The following is an 18598-nucleotide window of genomic DNA, read 5'->3' on the forward strand; positions in this document are numbered from 1 at the left end:
AATGGTTATATGGGGTAGCACACAAGCAACTGTGTTGCAAACTTGTCTATGATAAAATACTGTAGGTCTGACTGGGATTTGAACCCAGGTTGCTGGGGTGAGCAGTCAGAGTACTAACCACTACACTATGGAACCCTCACTTGTGTTATATGGAATATATATGGTTTTATGGAACAGCTCACAAGCAACTGTGATGCAAATTTTTCTATGATAAAATATTTCAAGTCTCACTGGGAGTCGAACCCAGGTCACTGGGGTGAGAGTCCAGAGCACTAACCACTACACTATGGAACCCTCACTTGTGGCAATGGAATATATATGGTTTTATGGAGCAGCTCACAAGCAACTGTGTTGCAAATTTTTAATATGATAAAATATCGGAGGTCTTATTGGGATTTGAACCCAGGTCACTGGGGTGAGAAGTCAGAGTACTAACCACTACACTATGAAACTCTCACTCACATTGCATGGAATATATATGGTTTTATGGAGCAGCTCACAAGCAAATACTCCCTTTGCAACCTTTTTTGCACCACGGTCCGGTTACGTGTCAGAAATATTTTTGTGGACCGGCCTTTATATGAATAAATAATACATTTATATAAATAAATAATAAATTTATAATAAATATATAAATACGATGAAATAAAATAATACGACTATTTCTTTCTTTTAGTAGGTTTTTTTTAGTTTTTCCTCTGATTTTTTATATTAAAGAATAAAGACTAAAGAATATTTAGGATTTATTGTTATTCAAGTATTCGACATATAGGAATAGAACTTTACATATTTTGTTGTAATATAACTGATTTTAATATAGAAGCTGGTGTAACACTTAACAGATTTTTGTTGGTGGTGTGCCTCAAGATTTTTTCCAATGAAAAGGTGTGCCGTGAATGAAAAAAGGTTGGGAAACACTGAAGTAGGCATTTCCTTCAGATATTGCTCCAATACATTCTAAAGTGGAAGGATACGATTGAGTTCGAAATGAAGTACCTTTCTTTTTCAGCAAAGAATATTTCAAATCCTTTTGGTTGTCACACCTCTACATTTTGAATGCTTCAAGGAAAGCCAACAAAGGTCAAAAGTCCATCAAGCGGCCTGAGTTCCAAGTTGCTCCTGACAAATGTGAATGGTGTTAGTTACACAGTGCCACACACACATTTTGTCGTGGCCGCCTGGGCTTCCCTGTTGATTTTTGTGAAAAGCAGCTCTTTTGTTGTTGTGCTTTGAATATGAACACAGATGAGGAAGATGAAAGGCAGCTCGCGCCTCGCCATCCTCCGATGGCCACGACAATTGCGGCTGCTTGGCAGAAGGCAGCCTTAGGGGGGGCGGGGGCGGGATGACAGAAGGGTCTTTGTTTGATTGTGCATGTCAAATGCTCCGTTTGTTTCCGTCCAGGATCCATCTGTGAATCCTTCCCCTCTGACAAGACACACATTGGAGCTGCACAGAGACTCGCAACTCAGGAGACTTCATCGCAAATGGATGATGATGGATAATCAAATGCACGTGAATCCACATGACGGGAGTAAACTTGTAAATGTAAAATGATAAAGTATTTTTTTTAAAACAATACAAAAAAAAAAAAAGTAATTTACTGACTGCAAATTACGCGAGTAAATTTTTTAAGATAGTATTGCAAGGGAAAATAACCATGCAAGTTTGTGAATTTAACTGAGTCCACACAAATATGTTTTATCAAAAAATTAAATATTTATTTGGATTTTTCCCTCTTTTGATCAGTTTTCCATACATTGAGGTCAACATGAATTACAGGTTGAAGGTAGAAGGAGGATGCGACCACTTAGTCATCGTACCTTTAAACCGCTGTCCCTTCATGTACATAAAATGAAGTGCAAAGTAAACATTTCATGATACAATATTAACTTTTTTTTTAAAACACACGAACAAAATAATAGAACATCAAATTGGTAATTCAAATGTTTGCAATATTTGCGTTTCAAATTAGCTTTGTCAACTGAAAGAACAACGACAAAAAAATTCAACTTAAAAATTGTTTTGCACCCCCATCCAAAAACACAAGTAGGCAAAGAAATGTTCTCTTCCTTGTTTTCTTTTTTTTACAAACCATCCATCTCGCATTATGTTTTTCACAAAAGAGTTTATAGAAAAAAAAAGAAAATTCAAATATAGTCCAAAGTTACACGACCTTCATTTCTTGTTTTTTTTTTGTCTTTTTATTTCCCTTCTGGTACCAAATTCCATTTAGTCTGTGGAAATAAATAAATACAAAAGAAAATAAATAGATAAATAGCAACGACCCTTGAAAAAATATCAGTTTTTTCAAGGGTTGTCTCTCTGTGGCATCCAGTGTGAAAACAAAAAAGACCAAATGATGCCACCCATCTGAGAGTGACCACGAAGTGGACAAAAATATTGGGACACTTGATTTTTTTTTCTTCTTCTTAAATGTGGTTCTTGACATGCTCAATGTGTAATGTCCATGACCTTCTGTTGATATTGGCACCATTTAAACAAAACAATGGTGTGCAAACTATGGAGTGTGGATTTTTTCTTCTCCACCACAGGTGTCACAGTTCAACCCTCGAGGCCCATTATCCTAACCTGTGTTGAAAATTCTCCTAATTGATAAACTCATTGAAGAAAATGTGTGTCCCACTACTTTTATCCACATAGAGCGAGACACACTGAGATGTTCCTGCTGCTTTCAAAGATTTACAGGAATATTTCCTGCTGCTTTCTCCTTTTGTACGGCAATTCCGTGAAGCTGACATCTCTTTTCTCTCACGCCTGTCACACTCAATTCCCAAATAAAGTCCCTCAGGAAAGCTAAAACCGGGTCAGAGACACCAAGTGAGATAAGGAGGTCTTTCCGTGGTGTGTTTTGGGAGAACACTGGATAAAGAAAGAGGAGAATAAAGAAGAAGTCTCTCGGCAGGGTGGGACGCTCTGCTAGGACCCGTCCTCATCGGGTTTTCCCGGCGCGTAGTAGCCCGCCAGCTGCCGGAATCGCGGCCCCCAGTCACTGAGGTAAGAGAAATCCTGATCGGACGTGGTGGACAGTGTGTGGATGGAGCTGAGCGACAGGGCGGGCGAGCTCGTGCCCTCAAAGGCGTACGTCTGGAACGAGTCATACGGCGGCACCGACAGATCGGCGTCGGCCTGCTCCACCTTTTTGCGGATGTAACCTTTGAAGAGCGAGAAGTCAGCGGCCGAGCACGATTCCGCCGCCCCGCCCGCTAAACGGTTCGCCTGAAACCACTGCGGCAGCGTGTGGATTTCCGGGACCGAGTCGGCAGAGGCGGCGCCGCTCTTGGACTCGGGGAAGTCGTAGAGGTTCCTGAGGGCACTCATGTCGTAGGCCTGAGTGTCCTGTTCACCGCCGCCCTCGTCATTGTACTTGATGACGTTGTCCCGCATGTCCTCCTCGTCCTCAGCCATCCGCTGGCCTTTCCGGTGGCGTTTGAGAGTCAGGATGAGCAAGACGAGGACTGAGGGGAAGGGGGGAGGGAGAAAGGGTTACGAGAGATTCAGTAGAAGGACGGTCCGAAAAAACATCTCGCCTCAAGGATGGAGGTTTAATCATCAACCCGTCTGAATCAAACCTTACAGGGGACAAAGGGAAAACCGATGGTTAGGGGTGGGCAAGCTTTTGTGCTCAAGAGGCACATTTAATGAAGAAGACGATGATGAGACATGATCTCGTTATCTTTATGCCGTCTTTTTCCTGTTGTTTCTATCCAGTCTGTAGGTTTCAAATGAACACTTCTTAACACTTTTTTTGTATTTTGGAAATGTTGGCACTTGTATTCTTGCACTCGTATGCGCTGCTGTGACAAGTAAATTTCCCTGCTGTGGGATGAATAAAGTTCTATCATCATCATCATCATCATTTTCTGGTGGTTGTCTCAGTCCAATAACTTTGTTCAATCAGTCTACTTTGGGGAGCTCTGATTTGGAAACAAACTGAAAGAACATTGACGGAACATACGTAGGTAATAGTCTGTGTTGTATAAAAACATGCCCTGAGCATGATGGATTTTCCAATGAGCGCCGCATTGTAATTTTTTAGACTTCTCTGAGCACACACACAGCAAAATGGGAGGGGGAGAGTAAGGGCATTTCAGTGTATTGTCAAGTTTTTCCTCTTGAAATGCATGAGCATTGATTTTGCAGCCTCGCCCAAATATATGATTTAATTGACTTTAAAAAGGGGGAGGGAGGAGCTTTATATCAATACTCATTCAAGCCTGAAGAAAGTAAAACTGTGAGGATGCATCAGCACTTTAAATGAGCCAAATAAGCATAAAGAGCACAAAGATTACTTGTGATTATGACGAACATACACAAGATAAGACACGAGAGCACAGCTCAGGTTCACTTAGTGCTCACATTATTCCAGTGTCCCAAAATGCCACATTCAAATTGCCATTTCACTCTAACTATCTGTTTTCTTTGGCAATACATGTTGTTTATTCCTAACATGTCGTTTAAAACAACTACATTGACTGTGAGTTGACTTGCATCTGGTTGGCTTTAGAGTTGAACAATTAAAGGATGCCAGCAGAAACAGATCATTACCCATCGGGCGCCTCGATGCATCTTCGGGAATCAATGCCTGGAATGCTGGCGGAGATAAAACGACTATAAATAACACAGCGGGTTCAGGCCCAGACGGCTGCGCGGCATTTGATGCCGTGAACCCGCCAACACAAAGACAAACGACGAAACATGCAACCAGCGCGGCCAGAGCATCAGCTGTGGCTGTCCGGGGAATCTGCATAGTGCCGTTCTTAGATGGAAAAGTTCAAGGTAGCCCCGGAAGTTCAAATCTTTCCATCATTTGTCTTTGGTCCTATAGGGGTGGACGCCAATCATTTTTCAGTAAAAATATACACTAGCCTAAAAAGAAGCACTGTAGTCAAACACAACCTAAATGTCTGCAGTAGTTCTTTTTTCAAGCGGGCAATTTAGTATAACTTTTGCTATTTCTCGCTAGCTATTTCTTTTTTAAAAGTGATCTCATGCTAAGGATTTTTTTTTCAAAGTTACATTGCCTGACATGCTATTACCCACAAAAAAAAAGTCTCCAGAACCCATGCCCTGAATTTGAGTTTAAGTGGCCATTTGAGAATCATTTTTGGCTATTTCTAGGACTCCCGCAAAGAGCAACTTGTCCAAGACATTTTGTCTGATTTCCACCAAATTCCCCACACTTTGGAAGAAAATCATCTCAGCCATCGCTGATAATGACAGTGTGTGTAAAAGCTGCAAACGTTCCCTTTCCTGCTCACCTAAGGAGTCTTGTGAGGTGAGAAGCAGCCTTACTGAACTTGGAATATGGACACTACACACCGCTTCTGGCTGATAACATCCAATCACATTCAGCTCGTATTGTTTGTTGGGCTCCACTGGGAAGGCCCTGCCTATAACAATTGTGTTTATTGTTCTCCGCCGTGAATGGACCGAGTTAATTGCCACGGGGGTTTGATGGGGTGGTGTGGGGGGGGGGGGGGGGGGGTCGTGAGGTGAATTGTAGCGCTCACCTCGGCGCATACTAAAGCTGGCACGTTGAGTTCAGCTCTAATGAGGCAAGTGTTAGCAGGGACGAGAAAAACACTCTCGACTCCATCGGCTTGTGCAGATGCTTCTTGTGCAAATAGATCGGACGCGGCGGATTTAACCTCGTGACAAACCCTTGCCGATAGCACGGCAGCGCTGCCGATTAGCCACACAGTAACTTGAACTGTGTTCAAGTTATTTACAGTGTTATTTTATTTGTATTTATTTCCCAACATCCCAAGGAAATTTACCAGAAATGTTCCACCCCTTTGCAACTCAAGTAGGAATCACGTGACCCTTCTGCCCTCGTCCACACAAATCTTCGTATCCCTCCCAAGCACGTATACAGCTGTTGCGATAAGCACTCTTGACAAGGCGGTTAATTTGCCCCCGGGCTGCTCTGCGCCGCCCTACCCGGAAGTTCATCGCCAGCAGATGGTGAGTTAATTAGACCTGAGGCATGCAGATGCTGCGGTGCGCCAGCGCCGCCGATTCATCACGCCGGCCGGAGGAACGGTGTGTTTGTAAAGTAATTAGGGACAAATTTGTTTTCATTTTCGGCCGACAAGTGAGGTGGTCCCATCGCAGGAGCGTGAAGATGCCCGCTTGAAGTAACTGCTGTTGTTTGTGTATAGACAAGTTACACACTGCAATCGAGCGTGCAGTCTCAGAATAATCCATCCATCCATTTTCTATTGAGCTTATCCTCATTAGGGCCTATCTCGGTTGATTTGGAGAAAGAGACAGGTACGGGTCGGAACTCAGTCACTTCATTTACTTGAATATAAAATCAATGTGATACGTATATCAGGTGCTGATAGCATATGACACCTCACCACACAAAAGTCAAGTGAGCTCAAGCTCTGCTACTGATGCTGCCGCTAAGCCACATTAACGCTCCTGTGACTTGGGCTGCTCGGAAGTGCTTTGCGAAGACGCTCCACTCCATTTTCAACCAATCAGTCAGCCCCAGTGGCATTGATGTAATGGCGCCAAGAACAACTCACGCACTTAAATGGAACAGTCGAGCAAAAAAAAAAAAAAAAGTCCAACTGCTCATATGTTTACACTCAATGCGGCAATGTAAATATCTGAGTGTTTTCTCATACTAACGCAGTTAAGTTCATTTACAGATGGCCCAATTTGTTACTCCAGCACTGCTTGTGTTCTGTACAAGTAGTGTATACTGAATACAAATTTAATATTTTCAGCCATGTTTTGGTCAACCTCCACAAGCAGAAACCCATCTTGAGGGTTTCTAAACATTAATTGAAACCTCTATTGAAACCCAATACAAAAAAAAAAAAAAAATTCAATTTGTTTTGAAGTATTTAGTAAATGGTTAAAAAATAAAGTTCTATAGAAAAACAATAAAAAAGAAAGATTTGGTCGGGAGTATCTAATAATGGTTCTGTGAATGTTATCCATTTTTTTTTAATGCGTAAGTGCTCAATATCCACTAAATTCTCAGAAAAAGCAGAAACAACATACATGGTTTTGTATTGCGTATTTGTGACGAGCATCTCATGGCAAATACTTCGGGGTCTTGGAGTGCATGTGGCCCACAAAACACAGCCGAGTTGAATAGCAAGCAGAGACCGCGCTCGACATACGGGCAACGTGTTTGTGGATGTCTTTAAAAAGATGATGAATAAGTGATGCTCTGCGCCCGAGAAAATGTTCTGCTTAATGGAGGCATATTCATAACAAGTCTCATTAGGACGAGCTCTTTACAAGACACTGACAGCGCTCTGAGTCACACTTGCGAACGGCGGGGCGTTGCATCATCCATCATTCAGGTGCGCTCACCTCTAGGGGAAAGACTATTCAGAATAAGAGTATTCATGAAAAGTTCACGCAGAACAACACGGAATCGTACAGGTCTCGGCGTGTACGACATGTTTGTGCTCGTATAAGCGCTTGTAAAGTCTTGCCAGTGTCAACAGGGTTGCTCCTTTCACACAATCTCAGTAAGAAAGAAAGTGAATAGCTCACAATAGAAGACTGATCTCCGCCAAGGCCAGACAGCCGTTGACATTGTTCGGCTTAAGAAAAAGAGCATCTGTTTGTGAGGAATGTTGTTGGGACTTTTCTGACATGTCATTAACTACAATAAAAATCTGTGAGCACACACATGCCATTTTTCCCTTGCATCACGCCTCGATCAAGATGGAAAATCAATATGTGTGCGGCTTCACGCTTTAACTGGCGCAGCCCCCTTAAGAAATCCACTGCTCTTGGTGAGTAGTTGACCTGACCACCGCTGGCTCACCCTAATGAAGTGTACTTAGCCAATCCGTCGCCCACCCGTTTACGTACTCCGGCATACATTCATGAGTACCTCAATTCATCCATTGGCTTACCGATGAGGATGAGCATGCACACCAGCAGTGCGATAAGTGCCCCGGGGCTGAGAGCTGCACTCATGACATAGGCCGTAGCGTTGCAGGACTGGATGGTTCCAGCTGTAAAAGAACATAATGCACGATCAATAAAATAATCATCACATTGCATCGAAGTTCATTTACAATTGTGACCCTCCTTTGTGGTGTCGCCTTCAGCAGCTAACAAATTGTGTGCAAAAAGCAAAACAACCCAGATGACCTTTCAGCCCGGCCGATGGTGATGGTGATTGCTGCTAAGGGTGCTCACCTGTGTCACAGCCGCAGATGTGAATGGTCAGGGTGCCCGTGGAGCTGAGCGAGGGGGGGCCGCTGTCACCCACCAGGATGGGCAGGAAGTAGACGTTCTGCTCGTGCCGGTTGAAGCCTGACCGCTGCGTCCGGATACCGGCGGTGGTGTCTAGGTTGCGTCGAAGGGGTAAAAGGAGACATATTTATTTCGCCGTTTCGGACAGTGATGAGCTTTCAAAGACTCTTGTTCCAGCAGGATGAGAGACCGCTACAGCAGGTGGACAAAGGTTGCTATGACAACGGCAGAGATGATGATCAACATGATGTTTTCTGGAGAAAGCTTCCATGGTTGCAACATTTATCATGCTCCCTTAAACAAACATGAAGGCAAGGGAGAAAATGAGCAGAATAAACAGAAGTTAAACATCAGTGCTATGTGTGAAAAGCTCATCCTGGAGACATAGATGGATGGATGAGAATTCCGTCGGAGGCTTTGACAAATAGAGTCTGAGCGGCTTGGTGGGCGCACTTGCATATGAGATATCGAGCAATCCATCTTCCAGAACGTACATCACCATTATCCATGCAGCTCCGGCGCACTTCTGGTACGCAAAGACGACGATCTCTCTATTAGCGCTCGTGCACACGAACATGATGACCCCGAAGTTCTCCTTTGGATTTTGACATGCCAGCTTTTGTCGTTCTCTTAAAGGCACCACCCAAAAGAGTAGTGCTATATATTACCAAATGTTTTGGGAATTTTAAAATGTATATATTATTTGGAAAGTACATTAATATAAAATTCAATATTAAAATTAGAAAACAAGATCCATAAATATTTTGGAAGTGCGTATGCGGATAAAAGAATGAAACATGAAAAGTGGTCACGCATAACGGCCCAAGCTTAACTCTATCAAAACGAATGCAATTAAAAATGACTTAATCGAATCAAGCGAACTGCTTCAAGTCACGTTTGTTGCCTTGAGTGGCATGTCAGGAATCAGCCGTGTTTGTGTTTCCTGACGACCGCTGACAACATTAAGAGTGTTTATCAGCGAGATGGTGGCAATGGTGTTGGTGATAGGTAAGTGGGGGCGGGAGGAGAGTGTGTGCGTGTGTGTGTGTGTGTGTGGCGGAATGGGGGCTCTCGTCTCTCATCATGGTGTGTGCGGAGGCCCCGCACACGGCATGAGGAGGAGAAGATGCGACAGATTGAAAGTGACAGGTTGACAAATGTGTCCACCAGAGGAGACACGGGAGAGGCCAATAACGAGAACGGGTGGGAGGATTACAAAGTCTGTGCACCCCCCTCGCTCCCTCCCCTCCATTCTCACTTGGGTATACAAGGCTCACTATTGTGTGAATGTTTTTGATTAGCTACCTGGCCTACCTTCAACAAAATGTAAACAAACACGTGTTTGATTGGTGCTATGTGTAACCTTTACATGTATTTAATCAGACACACGCACACCGTGTCCCGCAAGCACTTGCTGTGTGTGTTAGCATGCGTGTGTGTGTATACAAAGCTGAAGAAGCTCGTGGGATGCATCGTGCTGGCCATTTGTGCCTGCGTGCAGGTTCACGCTTGGGCTGCAACGGGCCTGGCTCGCAACTTGAGCCAGCGCCGTGACATTTCCCCATCGCTCAGGCTGCTCCCGTGACATTTCCCCGGTGTCACATCAATCTTGATTTAGCCGCGTGTCACGTCGGCTTAAATCCGTGACTTTAATCGAGGATCTGCCCACGTGTTGTTGTTTGTTTTGCGGGCGGGGCGACAACGTGAAACGGGCGAAAGGATCCGTGGCGCAGCGATAAACGACGTCTCGTCTAAAGTTGGAAAATAGTCGCTCAGGGTGTTTATTTATTTGGGCTGTCAATCATATTTGTTGGGGAATGGTTGTTGTCATTTAAGCTGTGGTTTGCGTACTTTTACACGCAACAACTTGGGGAACTAGGCCATTATGTACGACTCCAACAAATACAACAAACTTGAAGGGGGCATGTTATATAAAAATGAATTTTGAATGGCTTGGAGACAAATGGTTGTAAAATTCAGCAAGGGCCCACAAGTTCTATTTATACAAAAATAAAGCCACCTCTACTATTTGATCGTCGACTGCCTATCACGCCATTGTTGCATCTCCTAACTCTTTACATTCTATTCAAAGATGATATTATTGTATGTATGTCTATCGTTGTGCAAAGTGTTTTGACTGATGTCATTTCCAATGATGATTTAAGCTTCTCCATTCTTCTCAAACAGAAACTTTCACACATTGTCACCTTGGACATCCCAAAGGTCAAAGTGTCGATTGCCAGAGGCTTCCGGAGCCAGCGTGAAGTAAAAGTGATGTCCGGTCTGTGGCTCGTCTTTGTCCACCACACTGACGGTGTGAATTATCTGCGGAGAGGAGCAAATGGAAGAAAGATAAAACGCTCTGTGAGAAAGGTTAAAATCACACACTGGTAGCATTCAAATTGAGTAAACAATGCCACCGCATTTTAGAGACATCATTGAAGAGCTTGAATGGCTTTTAGTGAATACCTAAAGTCAGCAAAGTAGTTCAGAAGAAATTTGCATGATAACAAATAGACAGGGGCCAAACTCTTAAAACGGCCCACTAAAAGGCTTCCCGCTACATAAAGCGACAGGAAACTGCCGTCTTCACTTGAGCAAGAAGCAAAATGCACCTGCAATATAAAAGGATGGGAGGAAATGAAAGGCACAGAACGCGGTCGGGGTGTCGTCCAGCAATCTTCTATAAGAAGAGTGATCCGCATTCAAAGATAAAACTCAACTGTGATCCAATTTGGAGATCTCTGCGTGGACACAATGAGATGAGATACCATTTGCAGTGAGCTGCACAGACATCAAAACAACCCCGGAGAGGCTCGGTGACAATTCATTCAACTTCTGTGCGGACGACACACCATTGAATTCTCTGCAGGCGCACGACACAGTCAGCCACGAAACATTCGTCGGAATGTCCGACCAAAATGGAGAGACGATGCAGTGCCTTCGCTTGAATAGATTGGTGGAGTTATTGAAGAACTAGTCCCGCATTGATTGAAATGGGAACAATTATTTTGAAGAATTGATATTGCGTCGATGAATGCCATCTTCTTGTTCTCAAAGATGTTTTTTTTTTCTTCGCCACCTGCACTTGCCAAGTTAGTGGATTGCTGCACCATACCTCTCTGACATTTCATGAAGCCCGTCCCAGTAGACGGAATGGTTTGGCATTTAACCACAGGGCACGTGTGACTGATGATTTAACAGCAGCCGATCGTACGCCAGCTGCGTTTTGCGAACAACTACGCGGCCAGCCATATAAAGACGTTTTGAAATAGCAACGCGGTCCTTTAATAAAGACGCCAGTCCCTCAGTGCACACCAATATTTTGTGTGTGATCTGTCGCGCACAACCAACAAACTCCTCTTTGATCCATACAAGCTAAAAAGTCTCTGCCAAAACAGACGTGGTCTCCCTCTTCTCATCATTCTCCAAAGCCTTTTCAGGTTTATGCAAGTCAGAAAGTGGGGGAGGGGGGGATGGGATGTCATAAGCAGGAATTTGGCTCGAGCCGAGAGATGAATGCTGTAATATCTTTTGAAGAAATGTATGAAGTGAGCCTTGATCTGTTTTCGACATCAGAGTCCTCAGCAGGGGCTCTAGTCTCAAGGCGTCGTCTGCGGGCGGGCCAACCAAAATTCGCTGCCAGGAAAACCAGCCACCAGCAAGGTTGCAAGCAATCTTAACGAATCTCAAGGAAGAAGAATGAAGAATTTCAACTAAACACGGTGAGACAACGGCAGATGACACAGTGGGTTTGATGAGTCTTTTCTCCTCTTTACAGGAGGAGGAAGACGGAAGAGGAGGTGAGCGCTGGTTGTGTGGGAGTTTATCGAGCAGCCTGCACAGCTCCCTCAAGCACAATCACCTAATTAGATTTCTATCCGCCGCTCCCCTTTCCTGACCCTCTTAAATCTCCTCATTGGGTTGGAAAGCTAGAGGGGGAGACTTTCCCAAAAGTGCAACCTGCCTTACCGGGGACCTGTGTGACCGCTCAAGGTTGCGAGAGGACGCAAAGGCGTTTCCATTTCAGGGGAGCCACGGGACGCAGCCAATAACGAAATAGCCAGACATGAAATGATAGATGGGACATTCATCTCTGACGGCTTTTGTCAATACAATCGCTAGTGGCAGGGTGAAAACAAGAAACAATTCGAAAGTCACACCAAGTTAGAAATTGAAGGTGTAATTTGAAGTTGTTGTTTTCAGAGAATTCTGCATTTTTTCTTAGTCACTTCCTAAAGTTACCGAAGATATAAGAACATTCTGTTCATGAATGGATGTGTTGTTCTTAAATAGAGTATTATTCCTCTTGATTTAGGGCCTAAACTGTCTTCTTGATGTGGCAAGGCTCTCTGCTTTGGTAAAATCATTCGAATGCACTTTGGATTCATATTGGTTTGACTAAGAGGAGCTTAACTAATAAGGCCGGTATTGAGTGTTTCTGAGAGCCGAGGTAGCTGCGGTCAATGCTAACGTCGGTAAGTACCGAGGAAGTCCATGTCAGCACTCTGTCAGGATGGCATTTTCAATGAATTGATTGGAATTATTCGCTTCAAATTGTAATTTAACAACTGAAACTGGTGGTGGGCGTGTCCCCTCCTAGATGCCAACCTGTTTGAATTGCTGCAAAACAACCCTTGCTGTGGAATAAGAACATATTTTTTGGGGGGGTGATGTCAGGCTTTTAAAGCAACCAAAGTATTTCGGCGTCCAGTTCTCTCAATATAATTTTTTTTTTTGATGAGGATAATGTACACTAACAAAGAACCCGTGAAAGACTAAAGATACCGTAGCTGAAGACGAGCAATGAACCTGCGGCATGCATCATGGCGAAGCCATGTGCCGCACTCCAGGGGAGAGTCTCGGACCATTTGCAACGACAACATGGATTCCTGGAGCAGCCTTCTGTGAAAAAAGTTTGGAAACTCATCGCCGGCAATTTGACAGTTGATTTGCTTTGCGTTGATGTGAAATATAGCAGGTGTTGTGTGGGCTCCAATGCATTCTGCCAGCGTCTCGGGCCTCAGACGCTTGGCACTCAACAAAAGTGGCGCCAATGCTTTCAAACGTGCATTTCTTTATTTATTTTTGCTTTTCACAGTAGCCAGATGGAACAGAGAGGAGTGAACATTCTCCGGGTGCGTGAGGCAAGCAGGAGAAGCTTATCAAAATGATTTGATTTTGACTTGAAGCGGAAGGAAATATTTTCTTCATTTATGCCACTTTCAATGAGATGTTGGCCTTTGAAATGTGTATACAAACTCATTCAAAAGAAAAAATATAATTAAACCTTTCATCACGTCCTCCAGCGCAAGCGTAAAATGACATGAAATATTTGTACATGTAATTACTGGTCGTCTTGGAATTTAGAAGAAATAATTGAATGTAACAGAAGAGCAGCATTCTGTCTTCCCTACTTTCAACCAATCTCCTCTACTATGAACACCCGCAAGCTCCGCCGACGCAACCCATCCCTCGACCTAAATCATACGGCATTTCAGTCGGACCCCTGTTACCTATGAAAATAATAGGGAGGCGGAAAAAGTATTGTTTTCCCTCAGGCCCCATCTTGTGAATTCCCCAGAGACCGAAAATGAATGCCGGGAAGCCTTTGGCCAAAGGCAAACACATTTTCATTCAATCCCAGCCGCGGCCACGGCCATCTCCACAACACCATAAAAAGCCACAACAGACAAGTAAAAATGGATGCGAATAACCTTTTGCCTTTCACAGGTGCTCACAGTTGCTAGCGAAGCATTTGCTACTATTCGTATGATTAACTTGCACCACGCTTGCGGGCCAGTGTGTTTGGTGCAGGACGTCTAATCAACTCTGCGATTAGAAGCTGAAGGTTAATGCATGCTTCCTCCAGTAGGCGAAGGAGGAAAAAAATTAACGTGGCGAGCGACGGTGGGAATTGGAAAAGCGTTTAAAGCTCTGTGGATCAAGAGGAGGACAGACCTGAGCCTCATTACACATGTAAATACGTACGGCATCCAGCAAGGAGGCTGTGCTGCCTTTTAAGCCTTGTTTTTAATTACTCCTTTGTTTTCGACATGTAATTAGGTCCAACTTAGCCCAAGGCATTTCTCCTCGTGGTGTGTGGAGCATAAAACACCCGAATAACTCTTTGAATTTTTAATGCTTATCAGCGAAAAGAGCAAGAACCCCTCAACGCGGGAAATGGTCTCACCTGTGCTTGTGATTTTTCACGCTGGTTACACAACTTTTTGAATCATTGTATGTCTGTTTTTTTTTTTAATGCAGGCTCTACTTTGATGCAGCTCTTTTGCACATATTGAGCAGCACCACCCACAAGATTAGGTATACTCGGGTTTCACAAACAAAGCTTTATCCCAACGTCAGACTAAAATGCTCATGTTAACATTTTAAAGTATTTCTGTCATTTAAGAAGAAATGGGTATGTGCTTGATCCAAATATTAGCCAAATGATTGTCCTGCTGGATTAGCACTTGTGCAGAAACAGAACAAAACCCTTTTGGGAAGTAATTGGATGGATTTGTGAATCCAAAAGCCAATGTGATTTTTGCTATCGTGCTGCTGGAAATGGCAAGACAATTACCTGGCCCGGCATGGCATCTTCACATATGAAGACTTCGTAGGGGGAGGCCAGCTCAGGAGGATTGTCGTTGACGTCCAGGATCCGAATGCTCACCGCCGAGTGCGACGCCATGGTGTGGTTATCTACAAGGGGAACAGAAAGCGCAATGAGCGTCTCCTCTCGGTTTATGAGCCGAACTCACATCAGTGACATCTCTGTTGGCCTTCCGCTCGAATCAATGCAGCTGTCTGCAAGGGCTTATTCGATTTCACAAGTTAGTCAGCGAGCGCGAAGCTGCAGCACTTTGGCGCTGTCAAAACGCTGACGTTGACAAAGGAGGGCAGCGGTGCCGGCGTGCTGACTTTACAACAGCGGCCTGATGCAGACAAGGATGCGTTACGATTTGACCTGCTAAGAGTACGAAAGCCGCTTTGGCCCTCCTGGAGGTGACAGAAGATGCCGTTTGTCAGATAATAAGTCATAAGTGGGGACATAACATGCTAGCGGCGGCTGTTTTGTTCTGTAAAGAAAGCAGAAGGAAAAGCGGCATAGGGAATGCGACAAAACTCTTCAGTACGGAAGAAAGCGTCTGCGTGGCTCACTCGTTTAGGTTTTTAATGCGACGCCTCCTCCATTTGCACACTAAACACCTTCAGGCATCTGTGAGCGGCGTTGGGAGGATTGCAATTATATTCATTGTCACATTTTAAAGTTAATAAACAGAATATCGAGAAAACAGGGTGTCCCCCAGAAAATGACTCAATCTCATTTAACTGGCAATTGCTCCCATATTTCATCGGGCCTACACTCGAAACAAGTCAGCTATGCTAAAGATGATAATAATTTTTGCTTAATATGATGACATAAAGTGTAGTCTAAACAGAGAAGAAAAAAATCTAAAAAAAAAAATATATATATACCTATACTATATCTTCATCCTTTTCTCCTTTTTGTTTCAGAAGTTTTCTTTCAAGTCGAGTTAGCCGTGATTGTCATCATTTGAAATCTGCAGTTATCTTTGCTTTCTTGTTATAAAGTGGAGACCAATTATTTCAATTTATGCATCCGGCGCTTCACTAATATGCCGAGCGTATGAGGAACACGTTGTGACAAAGGCGTTTGTTTTATTCATCAGGACATTTAGGCTAAATCACACAGGAGCAAGAACGCATGCACTTGGGCGGCACGCCTAATGGAAGAAAATGTCATCGTGGGAGGTGTGAGGACGATATAATTAGCACAATCAAAAGCTGCTGCAAATTACTGTGACATCTCCTTGTATCTTCATTTGTCCAGTGTCCTCACAAAGCGTACAGGAGGGGTCCCATGATGCTTAGTCTCTCTTATAAAAAAAAAAAAACAAGCTGATGTACATAGTGTGTGCGTGTGTGTGAAACAATTCCAGGTTGAACATTAAAAAGAAATGAGAGCTAAATGAGAGTCATGTTTGCTTCAGGTGTTGTCTTGATATCCGGGTTGATTAGAGGACATTTGTAATAAATAACACAGCATTCAATCAGCGCACCAAAATGAGAGTCTTCCAAGAGGGGGGAAAGAAGAAGAAAAAAGACGAGAGAATAAAGACTATTGTAAGTTATTCCTACAAATAGAGCAATTAAATTGTTTTGAGGGGTGGGGGGGGGGTAGAAATATGGCTTCAGTGGCTACGCCAAAACTAGAATAGACACAGTAGGGACATTGTGCAGCTCTCTGGTGCACATACAATGTTGAGTTGTTTGGGCCAGCAGTTGATGAGAATCCTAGCCGTCACTAATAGTATAATCCTCATGTTAATGCAGCTTTTTTTTTTTTTTTTTTTGAAACAGGGCCGCATTGTGGCGGAGTATCAGTGAGAACAAAACGGCGGAAAGAGCTCCGCCGGCAACAGATATCATTTCTGTTCTGCTAATTTTGTCTCCTCATTATGTCGCCGTCCCCGCTGAGCCGCAATGAAAAGCAGCAATCATCCCATGTTACACATTAAATATTTCAATTTCCACAATTGAAAACAGATGAAACACTAAGAATTTCCTACACTTATATGGGAACAAGGGAAGGGGGGTTGAAAATGTCGAGGGAGACAGATTCATTCATGTGGCCCAAGTGGTGCTGCTCTAAATATGTCTGCTGTTGGACAAGAAGAAAAGGATTGTGTGGATTGTTGGCATCTTTTTGGGCACTCACCAGCTGCTGTGCATGTTCCGGGGGAGTCACTGTGCTGCACAGTGGCACTAAATTATTTGGACAATTGTGGAGAAAGGAAAATAAAACATTTTTGACGTGTGTGTGTCGAGCCTCCTACTGAAAGTCAAGACCTCAGTCCAGGACTGGTACAATACATGGAATCTATGTGTTTTATTATTGCCTAAATTTATATTGAGGGATAAAATGCCAATCAATTCATTCAGCAAATTCTTCTATGAATGATGTTTGCACATCTTGACAGGGAATTGTGTACTGCTGATTTTCACAAAAGTGCTCCTATCCGTACACAATACAGCCATTAGGCTTGGAATTTTCGCCGTTGCATGATGTCATTCTACCACTGTGCACAGTATAAACACACAAATGTCACATCAGTAATCGATACAGCTCACAATCACGGTCATTTTTAGAGTCTTTTTTTAGGTTTTTTTTTTTCCTCTTCCAGATATCTCTATTAGGTAGAAACCTGTACGGCATGAGTATAGCGTGATGGACTACTTGCTGGCCTTTGGAGGAGCAACACAGCGGATAATTGTCTATTTCATCCCGCTGCAGCGACCTCTTGATTGAATTTGTCATGGGGACAAGTGGTGAAGCATTACGCTAGGCGCGTAACCTTTGTGGCTGAAGCACCCGCCTTGATTTCTTTTCTTGTTCTTCCATGACATCCAATATTTGGTAAATGTTTTGTGGAGATGCCAATGGGAAAGCTGAACGTCATCAAGCGAATGACATTGCACTTCTCAGAAAATCAATGAATAGTATTTGATTGAATGCCACAGAAGAATCGCAATTTGGCAAAAAACTCGAGGGTATTTCACATGACCCTAAATGATTAGGTAGTTTTTTTTTTTTTGTCAACATGAGCATCAATACGGTGTTGTTGCAATGCATCAAGGAACAGATATTTGAAAGTACTCACTGGCATATATTCTTTATCATCTGCAAAAATCAATTCACTCACATCTTTTCTACACGCCAAGGTTATCTAGGCTCCTACTTGTTGAAACATTCGTATATTGTGTTCGCACGATAAGGATAAACAAGATGATATGTGAGCAGGCTGACAATTTTGCAGCTCCGCCACCCACCGTCGACAGAAATTGACATCAAAGCGCCGACGGGCTCACCTGACGGACACCGTTTGACCAAAACCCCACACAGGCGGATGAGTCAGACAAAGAGTTGTTTGTTTTTTACTCTGCGTTTGGTAAAAACACATGTTCCTGATATACCCACGCACTGCTCAAGCTTTAACTGGGCAGAATCATGTTTTGATGTTATAAAAATCCAACTGCGCACATTTATTTGCCAGACAGACAATTTATGCTGTAGTGAATCTACTTTTCCCTTGAACACTGCAAGAGATAAAGACTTTCCAACTGCTCCTGCATCTATCTCGCGAGCTATCTATCCCCGGGGTGAACCAACCTGTCTGGGTAAGACGAGGAAAAGAATATTTCAGATCTGCGATATCATACTTGCTATCAGAAAATTATATGTCAGTCTATCTTAGCTGGGTGTGTTTGGGAAAGTGCTAAATACTACCAGGAGAACTTTTAATTGGATAAA

The 18598-nt window shown here is 43.5% G+C and overlaps 1 protein-coding gene across 5 annotated transcripts in view; it reads right to left on the reverse strand.

Moving 5' to 3' along the window:
• Positions 1 to 1697: 1697 nt before the first annotated feature.
• Positions 1698 to 18598, reverse strand: part of cdh22 (cadherin 22) — a 110126-nt gene continuing 93225 nt past the window's right edge. For all 5 annotated transcript variants that reach the window (XM_088389840.1, XM_088389839.1, XM_088389841.1 and 2 more), the window contains 5 exons: positions 14843 to 14964; positions 10467 to 10584; positions 8203 to 8352; positions 7914 to 8015; positions 1698 to 3479 (listed from right to left, as the gene is read on the reverse strand). In XM_088389840.1, the coding sequence (XP_088245966.1) occupies positions 2941 to 3479; positions 7914 to 8015; positions 8203 to 8352; positions 10467 to 10584; positions 14843 to 14964 (1031 nt within the window). In that variant the 3' untranslated portion in view covers positions 1698 to 2940. The remainder of the gene's footprint in view (positions 3480 to 7913; positions 8016 to 8202; positions 8353 to 10466; positions 10585 to 14842; positions 14965 to 18598) is intronic.

This window comes from Syngnathus floridae, chromosome 11 (genome assembly GCF_059516105.1).
Source record: "Syngnathus floridae isolate MCC-2025c chromosome 11, RoL_Sflo_1.0, whole genome shotgun sequence".
Classification (NCBI taxonomy): domain Eukaryota; kingdom Metazoa; phylum Chordata; class Actinopteri; order Syngnathiformes; family Syngnathidae; genus Syngnathus; species Syngnathus floridae.